The sequence below is a fragment of the Anabrus simplex genome, chromosome 9 (genome assembly GCF_040414725.1).
Source record: "Anabrus simplex isolate iqAnaSimp1 chromosome 9, ASM4041472v1, whole genome shotgun sequence".
Lineage (NCBI taxonomy): Eukaryota > Metazoa > Arthropoda > Insecta > Orthoptera > Tettigoniidae > Anabrus > Anabrus simplex.
The window spans coordinates 32107781-32124082 of record NC_090273.1 but is presented as its reverse complement, the minus strand read 5'-3'; the positions used below and the strand labels follow the sequence as shown (position 1 = coordinate 32124082).

Sequence of the window (16302 nt, the reverse complement as noted above, 5' to 3'; positions counted from 1 at the left end):
ATGCCGAGGCTGTACCTTAATTAAGGCCACGGCCACTTCCTTCCACTTCCTAGGCCTTTCCTATCCCATCGTCGCCATAAGACCTATCTGTGTCGGTGCGACGTAAAGCAAATAGCAAAAATAAAAAATAAAAAAATTAAAAATAAATAAATAAATAAAACCGAGCGGAGTGGCTACCCGCGTTACCGCGCTACTGCTATGGAACTAAGCTCTTTATTCGGGAGACAAGTGGGTTCGAAACCCACTGTTGGCTGTCCTGAGAATGTTTTTAGTGGTTTACAATTTTCACCTCCAGGTAAATGTCGGGACAGTAACTATTTCTTCCACCTCCTTACCCAGTTTCATTCACCATCATTCACTTCACTTTCGTCAACTGCGGTCGCCGCCAGGAAGGGCATCCTGCCGTAAAATATAAGCCAGTATAATGTCATCTCACCTCATACTCGGCTGCGAATCAGGAAACGGGACTAAGGGGTAAACATAAAATAATAATAATAATAATAATAATAATAATAATAATAATAATAATAATAAGGTTGCGGGATTGAGGGATGCGTCTGAAGAGCAACATGCGAAGCCACGGAACATCTCGGTGGAAGAACGAGCAAGAAGAAGTCAAAGACTCAAGAATCTTTGGCGAGAGTGTAAAGAGAAGGGTATCAGTCTGCGTGACAGAAGGAAGATTGTGTAAACGTGGCCCACAGGTGGCCGTATCGATTAATAATAATAATAATAATAATAATAATAATAATAATAATAATAATAAATAATAAATAATAAAATTAATAATAATCGTATGGCCTCAGCTACCGTGTGCAGACATTTCAATTTGACGCCATCTGGCTGTCTGCTCGTCAATTTCGACGTTCCGTTTTACTCTAGGCCCCCACTAGATGGCAGGCCAAGTAAACCGAAACTCTCTTGGGCGTCTATGGCTGAGATTTAATTAATTTTGTCGGGTAAACACCAAATGTGTCACCAGAGATCTTTTACATGCCGACATCGTACGACATGGAGTGTCGAATGGACTTTTTTCCGCCCTTCAAAAATCCGACTACCTCTGCCGGGTTTGAACCCGCTATCCTGGGATCCGGAGGCCGACACTCTACCGCCGATCCACAGAGGCAGATATAATAATAATAATAATAATAATTAATAATAATAATAATAATAATAATAATAATAATAATAATAATAATAATAATAATAATAATAATAATAATAATAATAATACCCATTTTCCTCCTTGTTATTTTATTTTTTAATTTAATGATATCTTCAATGCTATTTTTATTATGACATTATTTCATTTATTATTATTTATTATTATTATTCTCGGCTGAGAGTGATAGAGTGTTGGTCTTCTGAGCTCTAGTTGGTAGGTTCATTCCTGGTTCAGTTCACTAGTAGCCCCTTTCGAAGGTGTTCAAATACGCAAGCGTCGTGTCAGTAGATTCACAGGCACGTAAAATAACTCCTGATGGACAAAATTCCGGCACCTCAGTGTCTTCGAAACCCATTAAAGTAGTTAGTGGTAACTTATGTTAAACTGATAAGATAACAAATTAATAAGAACAAGACCGCAGCTATGCGTGCAGGCTCAGTGTTCTGATGCCACTGGGCTGCTTGCGCGTCAATTTGGACATTCTGTTCCGTTCAGACAAAGAAACTGAATGGCTGAGTTTCAATTAATTCCTTCGGGAAAACACCAAATGTATCTTTTAGATACCGACATGCTGCTGCCACCTGGAATGTCGAATGGACTTTCTTCCACCCTAAATAAGCGTATCTACCGAGCAAGTGGCCGCGGGGCTTGGATCGCGTAATTATCAGCTGGCATTTGGGAGGTAGTGGGTTCGAGCTCATTGTCGGCAGCCCTGAAGATGGTTTTCCGTGGTTTCCCACTTTCACACCAGGCAAATGCCGAGACTCTACCTTAATTAAGGCCATGGTCGCTTCCTTCCCACTCCTTTCCCTATCCTATCCCATCGTCGGCATAAGAGCTATCAGAGTAGGTGCGATGTAAAACAAAGAGTAAAGAAAAAAATCGTGACTACCTTCGTTGAGTCGGCACCCGCAATCTTGGGATTCAGTGGCCAGCACTCTAACACTGATCTACAGGGGGACACTTGAGATTAAAATACAGTAGTCTGCAAATCTTGGAACTCTTGGGTCGAAGGTTCGAACACGCAACACCGTAGATCGTTGTTGATGTTAGACAGACGAATTCTGCAAATTGAGTTTATGTTGTTCACACGCCAGTGAGGCAGAAACAATGTAACAGCTCTTTTTGTTTATTTAACAGGCCAATTTATTTGTCATGCTTAACCCTGGAGTGGTCGCGTGCATTTTAAAGATTTTAGTACTATCTCTGAATGTAAGCCCCCTACTCCCGTCGGGAGGAGGGGTTTGGTTCGATTTGTTAGTACCGGTGCGAATTAACGCTCCTCACCTAGCAGTTTAGTGGCCACAACGAACGGGTCACTCATACCAGTTTTTCTCCTTGCTATTTTTAATTCAGTGATGTTTTCAATGCTATTACTGTTAATGTGGGATTAGTTCATTTCTTTGAAGGCATTTGACATGTTTATAGTTTACATTGAAGCACTATCTTCATAATTAAGGTATTTTTAAAACTAGAAAGACTGAACTATTTACCTGAACGTGTGAAGAGACAAAACATTTAACTTAAAACACTTTTTTAATTTTTTTTACCTGGCCCCAAATCTACCGGAATAAGTCTTCTTATTCCGTTATTTTTTGCATTATTTTGGTAAATAATTTTCCTGAGTATTTTGCGTATGAAATTATACAACACAAATATGAAACTTTTAATCTACGTCTGAATTTTGTGGCACAGTATAAAATAAACAGGAATCAAATTCTTGTGAAACACATTCAAGAGTATGACAACATCAGTTCAATGAACTTCAATGTACACTGACTGACAGAGCAAATGCAACACCAAGAAGGAGTGGTCAGAACTTTATGCCAATTGCAGGGTAGACTGACGTCACTGAGGTATGCTCATGATGTGAAATGCGCCGCTGTGCTGCGCACGTAGCGAACGATAAATGGGACACGGCGTTGGCGAATGGCCCACTTCGTACCGTGATTTCTCAGCCGACATCATGGTTTGTAGAACGTGTTGTCGTGTGCCACAGGACACGTGTATAGCTAAGAATGCCAGGCCGCCGTCAACGGAGGCATTTCCAGCAGACAGACGACTTTACGAGGGGTATGGTGATCGGGCTGAGAAGGGCAGGTTGGTCGCTTCGTCAAATCGCAGCCGATACCCATAGGGATGTGTCCACGGTGCAGCGCCTGTGGCGAAGATGGTTGGCGCAGGGACATGTGGCACGTGCGAGGGGTCCAGGCGCAGCTCGAGTGACGTCAGCACGCGAGGATCGGCGCATCCGCCGCCAAGCGGAGGCAGCCCCGCACGCCACGTCAACCGCCATTCTTCAGCATGTGCAAGACACCCTGGCTGTTCCAATATCGACCAGAACAATTTCCCGTCGATTGCTTGAAGGAGGCCTGCACTCCCGGCGTCCGCTCAGAAGACTACCATTGACTCCACAGCATAGACGTGCACGCCTGGCATGGTGCCGGGCTAGAGCGACTTGGATGAGGGAATGGCGGAACGTCGAGTTCTCCGATGAGTCACGCTTCTGTTCTGTCAGTGATAGTCACCGCAGACGAGTGTGGCGTCGGCGTGGAGAAAGGTCAAATCCGGCAGTAACTGTGGAGCGCCCTACCGCTAGACAACGCGGCATCATGGTTTGGGGCGCTATTGCGTATGATTCCACGTCACCTCTAGTGTGTATTCAAGGCACGTTAAATGCCCACCACTACGTGCAGCATGTGCTGCGGCCGGTGGCACTCCCGTACCTTCAGGGGCTGCCCAATGCTCTGTTTCAGCAGGATAATGCCCGCCCACACACTGCTCGCATCTCCCAACAGGCTCTACGAGGTGTACAGATGCTTCCGTGGCCATCGTACTCTCCGGATCTCTCACCAATCGAACACGTGTGGGATCTCATTGGACGCCGTTTGCAAACTCTGCCCCAGCCTCGTACGGACGACCAACTGTGGCAAATGGTTGACAGAGAATGGAGAACCATCCCTCAGGACACCATCCGCACTCCTATTGACTCTGTACCTCGACGTGTTTCTGCGTGCATCGCCGCTCGCGGTGGTCCTACATCCTACTGAGTCGATGCCGTGCGCATTGTGTAACCTGCATATCGGTTTGAAATAAACATCAATTATTCTTCCGTGCCGACTCTGTTTTTTCCCCAACTTTCATCCCTTTCGAACCACTCCTCCTTGGTGTTGCATTTGCTCTGTCAGTCAGTGTAAATACCGCGAACAAGTTTTCCATGTTCTCCACAAATGCAGTTTTGGCACTTGGGATGGACGAAGGATGTCTATCTTTACTTCACTGGTCGCGTTACTACGATTATTTCTTTCATTTGCACATATAACTTCTACATTTTGAGATTCCTCCAAGCGGCATTCGCTTCATCCATTCTAAAAAAAAAGTCCAAATATTTAGGGCCGGTATGATAATGAGGGTTTAAACTGAAGATTGAGTTAAACTGTAACTTGAGTTTAAACCGATGTTGAGTCTTATAATGGTCGGCCTAAGTTAAACTGAGGTGAAGAAGGAAATATACGATCTTGGTAGCAGTGACTTGCAAGAAAAGATGACTATCGATAATGTTTTGTTTACTTCTTGTAAGTAAAATGGCGGATAAAGGCAATAAAGATTGTCCTGATTTTACTTGTAAGGAAATAGAATTGCTTGCGCAATTAGTTAAGAGATATTTATATAGACCGTGAAACAGTGGCCTTATGAATTCCTTCGAAATTCCCATTTTAATAAACATACTACGGGAGGCATAAAACCGCAACGCTATTAGTAGCTGACTGAGGGGTTCTACAACATGATTTCTGAAATAGAAGGAAGTTACTTTATTTTCTAAAATTTACACTTTTGACATACAAACAATTCAAAAAGTCATTTTTACATTGTTACCTTTTCGTTGCATGTTTTATTCTAGCACCAATTTGCTGAAATAGGATTATGACAGTCTGTTTTGCAAGCCTAAACATATTTAAAAACCATTTTTCATACCCTTGCTCGGAAAACTCGTAGTGCCCGTGGTCCTTCAATAATTTGAACCAGTTCTTCGTCATCGCTTAGTATTTCTTCAAACACCTCAAACATATCTTCGAGATCCATTCATTCTGCCATATTGTAAGATTATGTATTCTTAATCTTCAGTTTAAACGGTAGATGAGTGGCAGTAAAATTAATCTCTAGTTAAACTTAAGATTAAGTTTTATAATACACGACTAACAGATAAACCGACGTTTAAACTGAACCAACAGTTTAAACCTCTATTATAATACCGGCCCTAAAGCAAGAACGAGAGTTTTGAAAAATAATGGCAAGCAAAAATGGTCGCAATGAACTGTCAAGGACAACTGAAGATTGCTTATCGTGTTTCTGGGAGGGGGGAAGGGGGTGCTTGGTGCATGCCGGCAACAGGAACAATAAAAACCATATCGAAAACCCTGTGCGACCACTGCAGGGTTAACCAGAAGGAATCCAGACGATCAACTGGCAATTGATTTGAGTAGTAGTTGTTTTTTAAAATACAAATGGCGAAATTTCACGGCGCATTTCAATAATTTCCTGGCACAATGGTTGGGAATCCCTGCCCTTCTGTAATCGCCGCCAGGAACTTCGATTAGAGAGAGGCTTGCACGTTTAAATCGAGCTCAGAAGGCCACATCCATCATGTAAAAGACACCTGATGTGCACCTATTAACGCGGATGTTTACCAAGCAGTGACTTTGCACGTCCTATTACAACCGGATCTTTGATAACAGTGGCTAATAACCGTGACGTAAGTTATCTCGGTTACGAGGGGAGTCACGCCTATAGGTATGTGGGTGAACGGCTGAGAAAGGAATGCGTGCACGATGAGCAAGTACTACAGAGTTGCCAAGTCATCGCCCAACAAAAGTAAAGAGAGTGCATAATCTTCCTTTCATCTCACAAGACGTACAACTCTTGACACAAAACATCCTGCCGGGAGAAATGTGGTGGCATGCAGACATTCCGACAAATTAGAAAGAAGAAAAACAAACGCAACAATTCCTATAAATGATTAGATCTTCGTACATACATGTTTATTTTAGATTGTCATGCGTTTCAGCGTGCATCCTGCATATATCTGTGAACTAACTACTCTATTTTTAACTCACTTTGAGGTTTTGTTTCATTGCCCACCTCTTATCATTAAATCACAAAGAAATGAGTCGAACCAACATCGCTCTGCTTACCCCGTATGAATATAGGTTGTAGCATACGTCCACAGTATCCCCTGTATGTTGTAAGAGGCGAGTGAAAGGTGCTGTGAAATTGTGAGTGTTTTGGCGACCACGGTTTCCTTAGCTGAGTTCAGTCTGACATTGGGTCTCGCCAAGCTCTATAGCTGCAGTCGCTTAAGTGCGGACAGTATCCAGGATTCGGGAGATAGTGGGTTCGAACTCCACTATCGGCAGCCTTGGAGATGGTTTTCCGTGGTTTCCCATTTTCGCACCAAGCAAATGCTGGGGTTGTACCTTAATTAAAGCCACGGTCACTTCTTTTTCCCTCCTAGCCCTTTCCTGTCCCATCGTCGCCATAAGACCTATCTGTGTCGGTGCGACGTAAAACAAATAGCAAAAAAAAAAAAAAAAAAAAAAATAAGTTGAAGGAAATGGAAATTGAATTAACACAATCTGATCAAAACGTGGAATTCGAATCTTATATGAACTCAAAAGTTAATTTACCTTTAGATACTCGGATATTAATTATTGTTATGTTTAATTTTCCTCCAGTTTCACGATATACGCAAGAACTCTTACGATAATACTATTATATCTGAATACTGTTGTTTGACAGGATATAAGTTGTGTGACGCAGGCTACGACGTCTGGATGGGGAACCTCCGTGGTAACCTCTACTCCAAGAAACACATCAATATGACAGCAGAGGAGCCGGAGTTCTGGAATTTCAGGTACCTGCAAAGTAAGCATTTTCTCTTTTTCCCTCCCTCATTGTAAGTTGAAAGTAAATTTTGCACGCTTGATAAGTCCCGGACAAAATAGCACGGCATCCTAAGGACCGCGAGTTTCTTAGTTTTATTGCCAAGATATTTTATCCCGGATTTATGTAGTTTTTAAAGCTGTAATTTATTTTAATACGTAGACTTTCACAACCACTAAATGGCATAATAATATGGTGATATTAGGTCGCGTAACGTTAATAATCTGCTGACGTGTTTCGATCCTGGTCCCAGGATCGTCTTCAGAGCAATAATAATTAATGTATTAGCAACTTCACTCCATAGTAACCACACTCAAGGCAGAGAGACCCTGTTAAAAATATAGTCCATTCCTAGGCCTCCAGAGTCAAGGAGAAAGATGTAGATCATAGCTACCCTCCATAGTTAACTCCGTGACTGAAGCCATATGATTACGATTATTATGATTATTATTATTATTATTATTATTATTATTATTATTATTATTATTATTATTATTACTAGCTGACAGCTTAGGGGGAGTAACAGTGGTGCTATCATATTTAAATTACCATTGTCGTAGGAACTTACACGTTAGAAACATTTCTAATACGAGGGTCGAGTCATAAGTTATGTCAACTATTTTTTTTCTCGCGAACGTGAGACAACACGGAAAATATTAGATATGCATTTGGAAATATAGGGCATGTATTTAGGCACATTGCCTGAAGACAAATTCTAACTTCAGGAGATTCTCGTAGGAAAGCGACAGAACACAGGCCGTTGGTAAACATTGTTTCATTATGGTATAGACAGCAAATACACAAGACTACATATAAAGGTCAGGTCTCCACTGGCTGCAGACCTTCGAAATAATCACCCAAGGTTTCCACTGTGCGTTGCCAATGGTGGGGCAGGCGCTGAATACCATTCGCTGCACGTGTATCGCTAACGTGTGACACCTCTCTCCGAAATGCTGTTACAATGTCCTCTCTATTAGCAAACCGTTGTCCACGTAATGGCTTCTTGACTTTGGGAATTAGCCCATAGTCACATGGGCATTTCTGCCGCGGAGAGCTGCTATTTTAATATACGATCGTTGCTCCTGCTTGTTGACTTCCATTTTGTGACGCTCTCACTCACACACTGAACTTGGGGACAGGCTTAGACCCGCACTGTTGTTTACATACCCCATCTAGTGGCATCATACGCAAGTACATGCGGTTCGTTTCCAAATGTATATCTTAGATATTTCCGTGTTGTCTCCTGTTCGCGAGAAAAAAATAGTTGCCATGGCTTATGACTCGACCTACGTATAATACGGAGTTACGGTGGATGAATTGTGGCTTGTGATTGTTTCGGTTTAAATTATCTGATAAACTCACCAACAATGCAATCTTGGTTACAGGGAATAACATCAGATTATTTATTTGAAGTCCGGCTCCATGGTTAAATGGTTAGCATCCTGGCCTTTGGTCTCAGGGATCCCATGTTCGATTCCCGGCAGTGTCGGGAATTTTAACCATCATTTGTTAATTCCGCTGGCACGACGCTGGCTGTATGTGCCGTCTTCATCATCACGACGCGCAGGTCGCCTCCGGGTGTCAAATAAAGAAACCTGCACCTGGCGAGCTGAACTTGTCCTCGGACACTCCCGGCACTAAAAGCCGTGCGCCATTTCATTTTTATTTATTTATTTGAAGGCATACATCTATTTGGTTGATGCATTTACATTGTTGTTATTGTTGTAATTTCATCTTGGATAGTAAATATCTATGTCCTCACTCGTGATGAAACTCCCTCTCCATTTAGAGGCTACATACTATCATTGAACGCCTGATAAGTTTTAAATTCTATTTTCAGAAATTTAGTGCACAGGGAAAGTTCCATAACACTACAACACTGCAAAATCAAGCATTAAACTTGTTGAATTATGTAAAAATATTACGTTTAAATGAATAAGAGGAATTTTACTTTCTTTAATGGAAATACTGTCATTCCCATCCAAGGAATTGTAAATCGTAGTTTGTAGGTTTAAACCTTCTATCTTTGTAATTGTAACACAAAAATTATAACATGTCAGTTTTCTTTGAATGTATAATAAAATTCACTGTTTATATCAAGCACAATATAAATCAAACAGGATATGTTGAAAAGGTTGGTTTTCTTGCGATTATAGCGTTTTTTATTATCTTTTTATTTTTTATACCGTACCTGATTCAACATTTTGCTGCGTAGTGGGGAAGAGCTTCGTAGTCACAATCGAACGACACTGCTTCACTCCCCTGCCAAGTGTGTTGGCTCTCTCGCTTCCCTGTGACGTATGCTTGCTACGTAAGCTTCCCACATTCATGTCAGGCCGGCCCGGCCGCACTCGGCTAGCCTCACCGGGCGTTCAGCTGAACACCGCTGCTTTATACAGAGCAGTAAAAACTGAAGTCTGAATTTCTGATGACTCTTCACGTCCAGCGGCCTGTTCCACGAATGAACTTTGCAACTTTTCACTTTGCACTTTGCACTTTTCAGTTCAGATTTTGTTCCACCATCACTTTTCAGATTTAGCTTGCAAAGTGAAAAGTTAGAAATCTTTTCACTTTTCAAGCCTGTTATGTTCCCCCATTGGCACAGAAATGCAAAGTGCAAAGAAATGAAGTGAAAAGTTTTCAGAAATCTTGCAAAGAGGATTCCCTATTCATTTGTTAATTAACAAGTATGTACACGAGTGTCTCGGAGGAAAATTTGTTTTAGTGATATAAACACGTTACGACGAGAGCTTTTTTTTTAGCATCAAGGGAGGACAACGATGCAAAATTCAACAAGAGAACGTGCAAAGACAGGATTAATATACATAACCTCACTTCGACGGTATTTCGCGAGTGATTTCGTATTACCCCAACACAGACTGACTATATTATTTAAATGATCGGCAATTTATTGAAACATGCAACAAAAGGAAGTCAATCCCTTTCCGAAAAAGAACATATTCTTATGTGCTTACATTGTTAGTAAATGGTGCCCAGCTGCACTTTGTACCAGCAATGCATGGGACATCAAAATCAATTATTTGCAGAACAGTTACCAAAGTCGTAGATGTTATAGTGAATGTAATATTTCCTAACATAGTACGTTGGCCTGATAATCCATTTAATATAGCGACAGGATTTCTAATGAAGGGTGAATTTCCTTCTGTGTGTGGATGTGTTGGCGGTACTCTCGTTAATATTGATGCGTGTCATCATTTGAGAGGTTATTTTTAAAGTTGGCAAAAAGAATGTCCCGTTTCTCCTTGACAACTTCCAGCACTGCCAGCTTCTTGTAATAACCTTTCTTTCCCACGATAAAAACTTTAAAACTAACGGTACCACAGTTATACCATCAAGTTCTCCGCGAAAAATAAAACATTAAAATCATAGAGTATTAGGACTATACAGTTTGCCCATGGAATGAACTTGATCGGATCACTCGTTCCCAAAGACTTTTCACTTTGCGAAGAAATTAAAAAGTACAACCTAGATCATGGTGGAACAGAAAGACTTTGCACTTTGCAAGAAGTGAATAGTGCAAAGTTGAAGAGTTGCAAAGTTCGTTCGTGGAACAGGCCTCAGATGCCCTTAAATGCTAAACTACCGCTCCGGAGTACAATCCCACTACCTTGAATACACATCCCAGGAGGGTTGAGACTCATGGCTAATACGCTAGTGTCCAAAAGTTAAGCATAAGTTACGAGTAAGCAGGGCAACAGGGAATAGACCGTAAATCGCACGACGTATGCACCTACCAACCTTACGTGTTCACTCTGTATAGGAAAGGAGTGTTCCCTTGCGTAACCGCAAGGTAAACACAACCAGTGCTTCCCTCAGTCGTGCTTGCCTTGTTATAGTGTGTGGAGTGTAGCCTTGTGGTGAACGTGACAACATAATGGCACAACGACGCCATTTGGACCCCGTTTTGCAGGGTAGAATACTCGGCCGCCTGGAAGCAGGCCAGGCAGACCGAGGTCGCCGTATCCTTTAATGTGCCACAAGGTGTCTTTTCCAGGCTTTGGAGACGATTTCGAGACACAGGAGATGTTAGTCCTAGGCCAGTACCACGTCGACCAAGGGTAACCACCCCACAGCAGGACCGATATCTGGCCTTAACCGACCGACGAAATCGGAGTGCGTCTGCGAGACAATTGTCGGTGGAGCTTGCAGCCGTCTCACGGGTTGCCGTTTTCCGGCAAACCGTGTACCGGAGGCTCAGAACAGCAGGACTGTTTGCCCGACGTCCAGCGGTGTGCGTCCCGTTCACTCCAGCACACAGACGGGCCCGTTTACTGTGGAGCCGTCAACATCGAAACTGGACTATGAATGAATGGAGGCATGTGCTCTTCACAGATGAATCCTGCTTTAGTTTGCAGAACGATTCCCGTCGCAAATTAATCTGGGGAGAACCGGGTAGTAGATACAACCACAGGAACATCGTGGAACGGGCCCAGTATGGTGGTGGTGGCGTCATGGTGTGGGGTGGCATCATGTTAAATGGCCGTATGAACCTGCATATCTTCATGGGTGGTCCGAGTAACACTGTTAAAGCTCGGAGATACAGGGATGGGGTACTGAGACCGCCATGTTTGACTCTTCAGAGGTGCGGTTGGTCCAGACTTCCTCTTAATATACGATAATGCCCGACCGCACTGCGCTGCTCAGGTGGATGCATTTCTGGCTGGGGGAGACATTCATCGCATGGACTGGCCAGCGAGGTCTGCGGATCTGAATCATATAGAAGATGCCTGGATTGCATTGGGGTGGCGAATTGCATCCCGTCAGCCTCCACTAAGGACCCTCCAAGATCTTCGCATTGCCCTTTCGGAGGAATGGGATCGACTGCCACAAGAGCTCGTGAACCATCTGATAGAGAGCATGTCACGTCGCTGCGAAGCTTTTGTGGCCGTTAGGGGCAACCATACACCCTGTTAACAGCATATTTTGTTGTGGAAGACATTGCCAAGTTTAGTTAGTTATTGTCAAAGGTGTTCCTTAGCTATCAGAACCTTTTTGACACTGTTTTCTTGGACAAGTTGTGTAACATATGGTGTGTGAATCAGCTTCCGTTTGTTCAGCAATTCGTTTGACATTCCTATCGGCGGTGTGCCCTCGTTTAATGATTATGCTTAACTTTTAGACATTAGTGTATTTTACAGCCCCCTCACATTCAAAAAGAAATGAATTACATGAGCGTATTATCATCTCTTTATTAATTATACTACTTTACCTATTTTATATGGATTTTGCAAGGTTAAGGAAGTTCATATTTGCAAAATAGAAACTACAGTGGAAAGAAAAGCAGTGTGCTGTAAGAATTAATATATAAATTAGAGCTCCCACAGGAATTGCCTGTAGCTCTCTTTATGAATTAAAACAACAGCTTTATTTTTCCCTCCCCTCTTAGCCTGTATTTGTAAGCGTATTGATAATGAAAACAGCACAGAATGCCCTTGATATCGCTTTAATGGAACGTAATCCGTTTTCGCCCAAGAATCATACACAGTACGACGCTAATCATATTTTCCACGTGCTTGCTTATTCAACAACCAAGTTACTCGAGGCTGTTTGCAGCAAACTATGTTCTTTTCAAAGGAGAAAATTTTAATTAAGATCAGTTCTTATGAAAGGGAGTGTGTATTCATTGTTTCCAGCTACCAAGTATTAATTCCTAATGGTTTACAGGGATCACAGGCCAGGTTCAACACTTCATAGTATTGTATTTACGAGAGGGATTCAATAAAGGTTATGGGTGACTGCAAAAGAGACCTCGACAATGTGTTGAGATGGACAGCAGATGATGGTAAAAGTCAGGCCGTAAGTTTTACCAAGAGGAAAAGTCTTCTCAGTTTTTATCTCCGTGTTGATGGAGGGAAAGTATCTCATGCCGATCATTGGCGTTAATATAATTGGGATAATCACATCAATCATAACTAGTGTTCGAAAGTTGAAGACCTGTACATTTCCTTCTTATTCTTCTTCTTCTTTTCTTTATGGGGCCACTAAATATTAGTTCCTAATTAGCGTCGACCTCTAAGATCTTTTTCTACCATGTTTTTCCTTCATTCCCACCCAGATATACCTGCTCCCTTCACAAAGCTGCAAGTTGTTCTTATTAGGTCTTCTGATTCCTCTGCTTCATTGCGTTTCCTCTGCTGAATTTCAACAGTTCTTTAGTATGCTTCTTGTTGGTCCTTTTATCAGTTCCTTTGCAAGCCTGCACCCTGGAGTATTTTTCCAGTTTTCCATTTGTTTCTTTTGTACCCATTTTCATACGTAGTATCGGGCTTGTCCATAGGAAATCCCGCATACAGGTTCTGGGCCTACAAAATGTGTTTCTACCCCTTTCCTGGCCAGTTTCTCTGCCTTTTCATTTTCTTCTATACCTGCATGCCCTGGTACCCATTATATATTTCCTAAAAAACCTAAAATATCCAGAAAAAGGACATAAAACGAAAAAAAGGATTAAAATGTGATCAAAATTCATTCATAATTTCAGTTTCTTAACGAAGGAATATAATGTTTAAAAATGCTAAGTTCTGGTGCCGTAGTATCCGACTTACAGTGCAAAAATGTATGAGTGAAATAATTCTGCTTTCAGACATTAGATATTTTTAGATTAATAGAATTTTAAAAATCTGTGTTTGTTAAAAACGTACTTGCAGAATTTAGAATGAAATATGTATTTCCACCTACAATGAATTGAGCGAACCCGCAATGGAGATCTTTGAGAAAGAAATTGAATTTAGTTTAACTGGAATTATATTTTGCGTAACCACACCAGAGTTACAGAAATTGGAATTCAGAAACCTTACCTCAGTTGGCTTTGCAGTGTATCATAGTAATCATCTCCAGATTCTTAGCTGTAAAGAATCGTGGGTTTTCAGATAGCACGTTGCGAAACATCGAGAAATTTCTCTCCACACAACGGGTATTGAGGGTTCATACTTTAACCAAATAAGACCTTCCTCTTCAAAAACACTCACATCAAAATTTTCTCCTTTCTGTATTTCAGCTTTCTTGGACATAATTTGATACCTCGTTTTTTTCAGCACTAGTTTCATTTCTTTAATTTCATTTAATTTTATTTTCTCTTTTGTCAGGTATGGTTCCAATATAGTAATTAGAGAAAGGATGTTTAAGATGTGATGGATAAACTGATGATGATTCGAATTGAGAATGGGGAATCAAAATATAGTCGAAAGGAGGTAGACCTACTGTAAAAAGCCATTAAGACCTAAACAAAGCTAACAAAGGACTAATAAACAAAAATACGTAGAAAAAAGCAAAAAATGACATTTTCTGGCCTTCGAACATCAAAGAAAAATAATGATTTTTCATCAACTTCGAGTCCTTCTTCTTCTTCTTGCTAGTTGCTTTACGTCGCACCGACACAGATAGGTCTTATGGCGACGATGGGACGGGAAAGGCCTAGGAGTGGGAAGGGGGCGGCCGTGGCCTTAATTAAGGTACAGCCCCAGCATTTGCATGGTGTGAAAATGGGAAACCACGGAAAACCATTTTCAGGGCTGCCGACAGTGGGGTTCGAACCTACTGTCTCCCGAATACTGGATACTGGCCACACTTAAGCGACTGCAGCTATCGAGCTCGGTACTTCGAGTCCTAATCGTAACATTAACGAAGTTGTGAATAAGGATTACAGATATCTTCATATGGTTATGAGGGTAATTAGGGGTTGTAGTAAAGATGTAAAGGCGAAGACGTACACGTCTCTGGTAAGACCCCAATATGAGCATGGTTGCAGTGTATACGACCGTGACCAGAATAAATTCATTCGAGAAGGAAATTATTAAAGGGAAGCCGGCTGGCAAAAGGAGGTGCACAAAGACACGATGGTAAATACTGTAAGATCAGAGGACATAATGGAGAGGATCATTTTTAGGAAGAAAGTTGCAAGGTTGAGGGAACCTGCTAAATCGCGGAATATCTCGGTGGAAGAAGGGATGAAAAGGAGTGTAAGGTTGAAAAACCTTTGGTTACAACGTAACCAAAAGGTGTAAGCCTAAGGAAGAAAGACAGTTAGCAGTATCGAAATAAATAAATAAATAAATAAATAAATAAATAAATAAATAAATAAATAAATAAATAAATAAATAAATAAATAAATAAATAAATAAATAAATAAATAAATAAATCTATCTATCTATTTATCTATCTATCTTTGAAAGAGATGCTACACTCCACTAGTCACACCACGCTCCCAAACAGAAAGCCTGTACGGAGGTTGATCCATTTAGATACCTCTAATAATGACATGCATGGGCGACCCCGCAGTGTACGGTTAGCGTGTCTCGCTCTTATCTGGAGACGCCGGGTTCGACTCCCGGCCAGATCAGGGATTTTTACCTGGATCTGAGGGCTGGTTCTAGGCGCTCAGCCTACGTGACTACAACTGAGGAACTGTCTGACGGTGAGATGGTGACCCTAGTCTAGAAAGCCAAGAATAACGGCTTGCACCATGGGGTTTGGTTTGGTTTAAAGATATCTAGGAAATACTGTGTCTGTATTTAATTCTGCACTCACAGAGTATTATTACTGGTATTACGTTCTCGTTGGACGCTGCCGTGTTTTGTAAACAAACATGTGAAAATCTCGTTGGGTTGAGCTGGAATTCGATCCTAGCATATTCTGCTTTGAAGACCAACGCTTTAGTAACAGGCGCGTGTGTTATTCTGATTATGACTGCTCAAGAATAAAACCGGTTTAGGTTACCATAAATCCATCATCCTAACTTTGTTATGACGTACGCCGGTCTCCGTCATTAGCTACAGTACTGTATGTTGGTTTGGAAATAGGATTTACAAAGAGTGCTCTTTCCAGCCTTCTGATATATTTGCCATGGGCAGCAACACCGTTTTACCAACAAAGTGGTAATAATGGTGATAGTACTGATTGCACCGATCATCCCTAATTCATTAGAACAACTGTCTGCAATGAGCTTACCAGTTTCGTAGGACTGAATCAAATTTCACGTACTGTGTGGGATGCGCCGCACTAGCTCCCATTGTTGTCTCTATTTCGCTTCTGTTACTCTGACGATCCTACAACCAGCATTCCTAGAGTTGCTGGATATACTACTTGAAAACAGTCGTTCCGAAATAATAATAATAATAATAATAATAATAATAATAATAATAATAATAATAATAATAATAATAATAATAATAATAATAATA

General features: G+C 41.4%; 1 protein-coding gene across 1 annotated transcript in view; it reads left to right on the top strand.

Annotated features, from left to right (window-relative positions):
* LOC136880840 (lipase 3) overlaps positions 1 to 16302 on the top strand; it is a 133394-nt gene that overhangs the window by 70183 nt on the left and 46909 nt on the right. The window contains exon 3 of the mRNA XM_067153384.2: positions 6962 to 7076. Coding sequence (XP_067009485.2) covers positions 6962 to 7076 — 115 coding nt within the window. The remainder of the gene's footprint in view (positions 1 to 6961; positions 7077 to 16302) is intronic.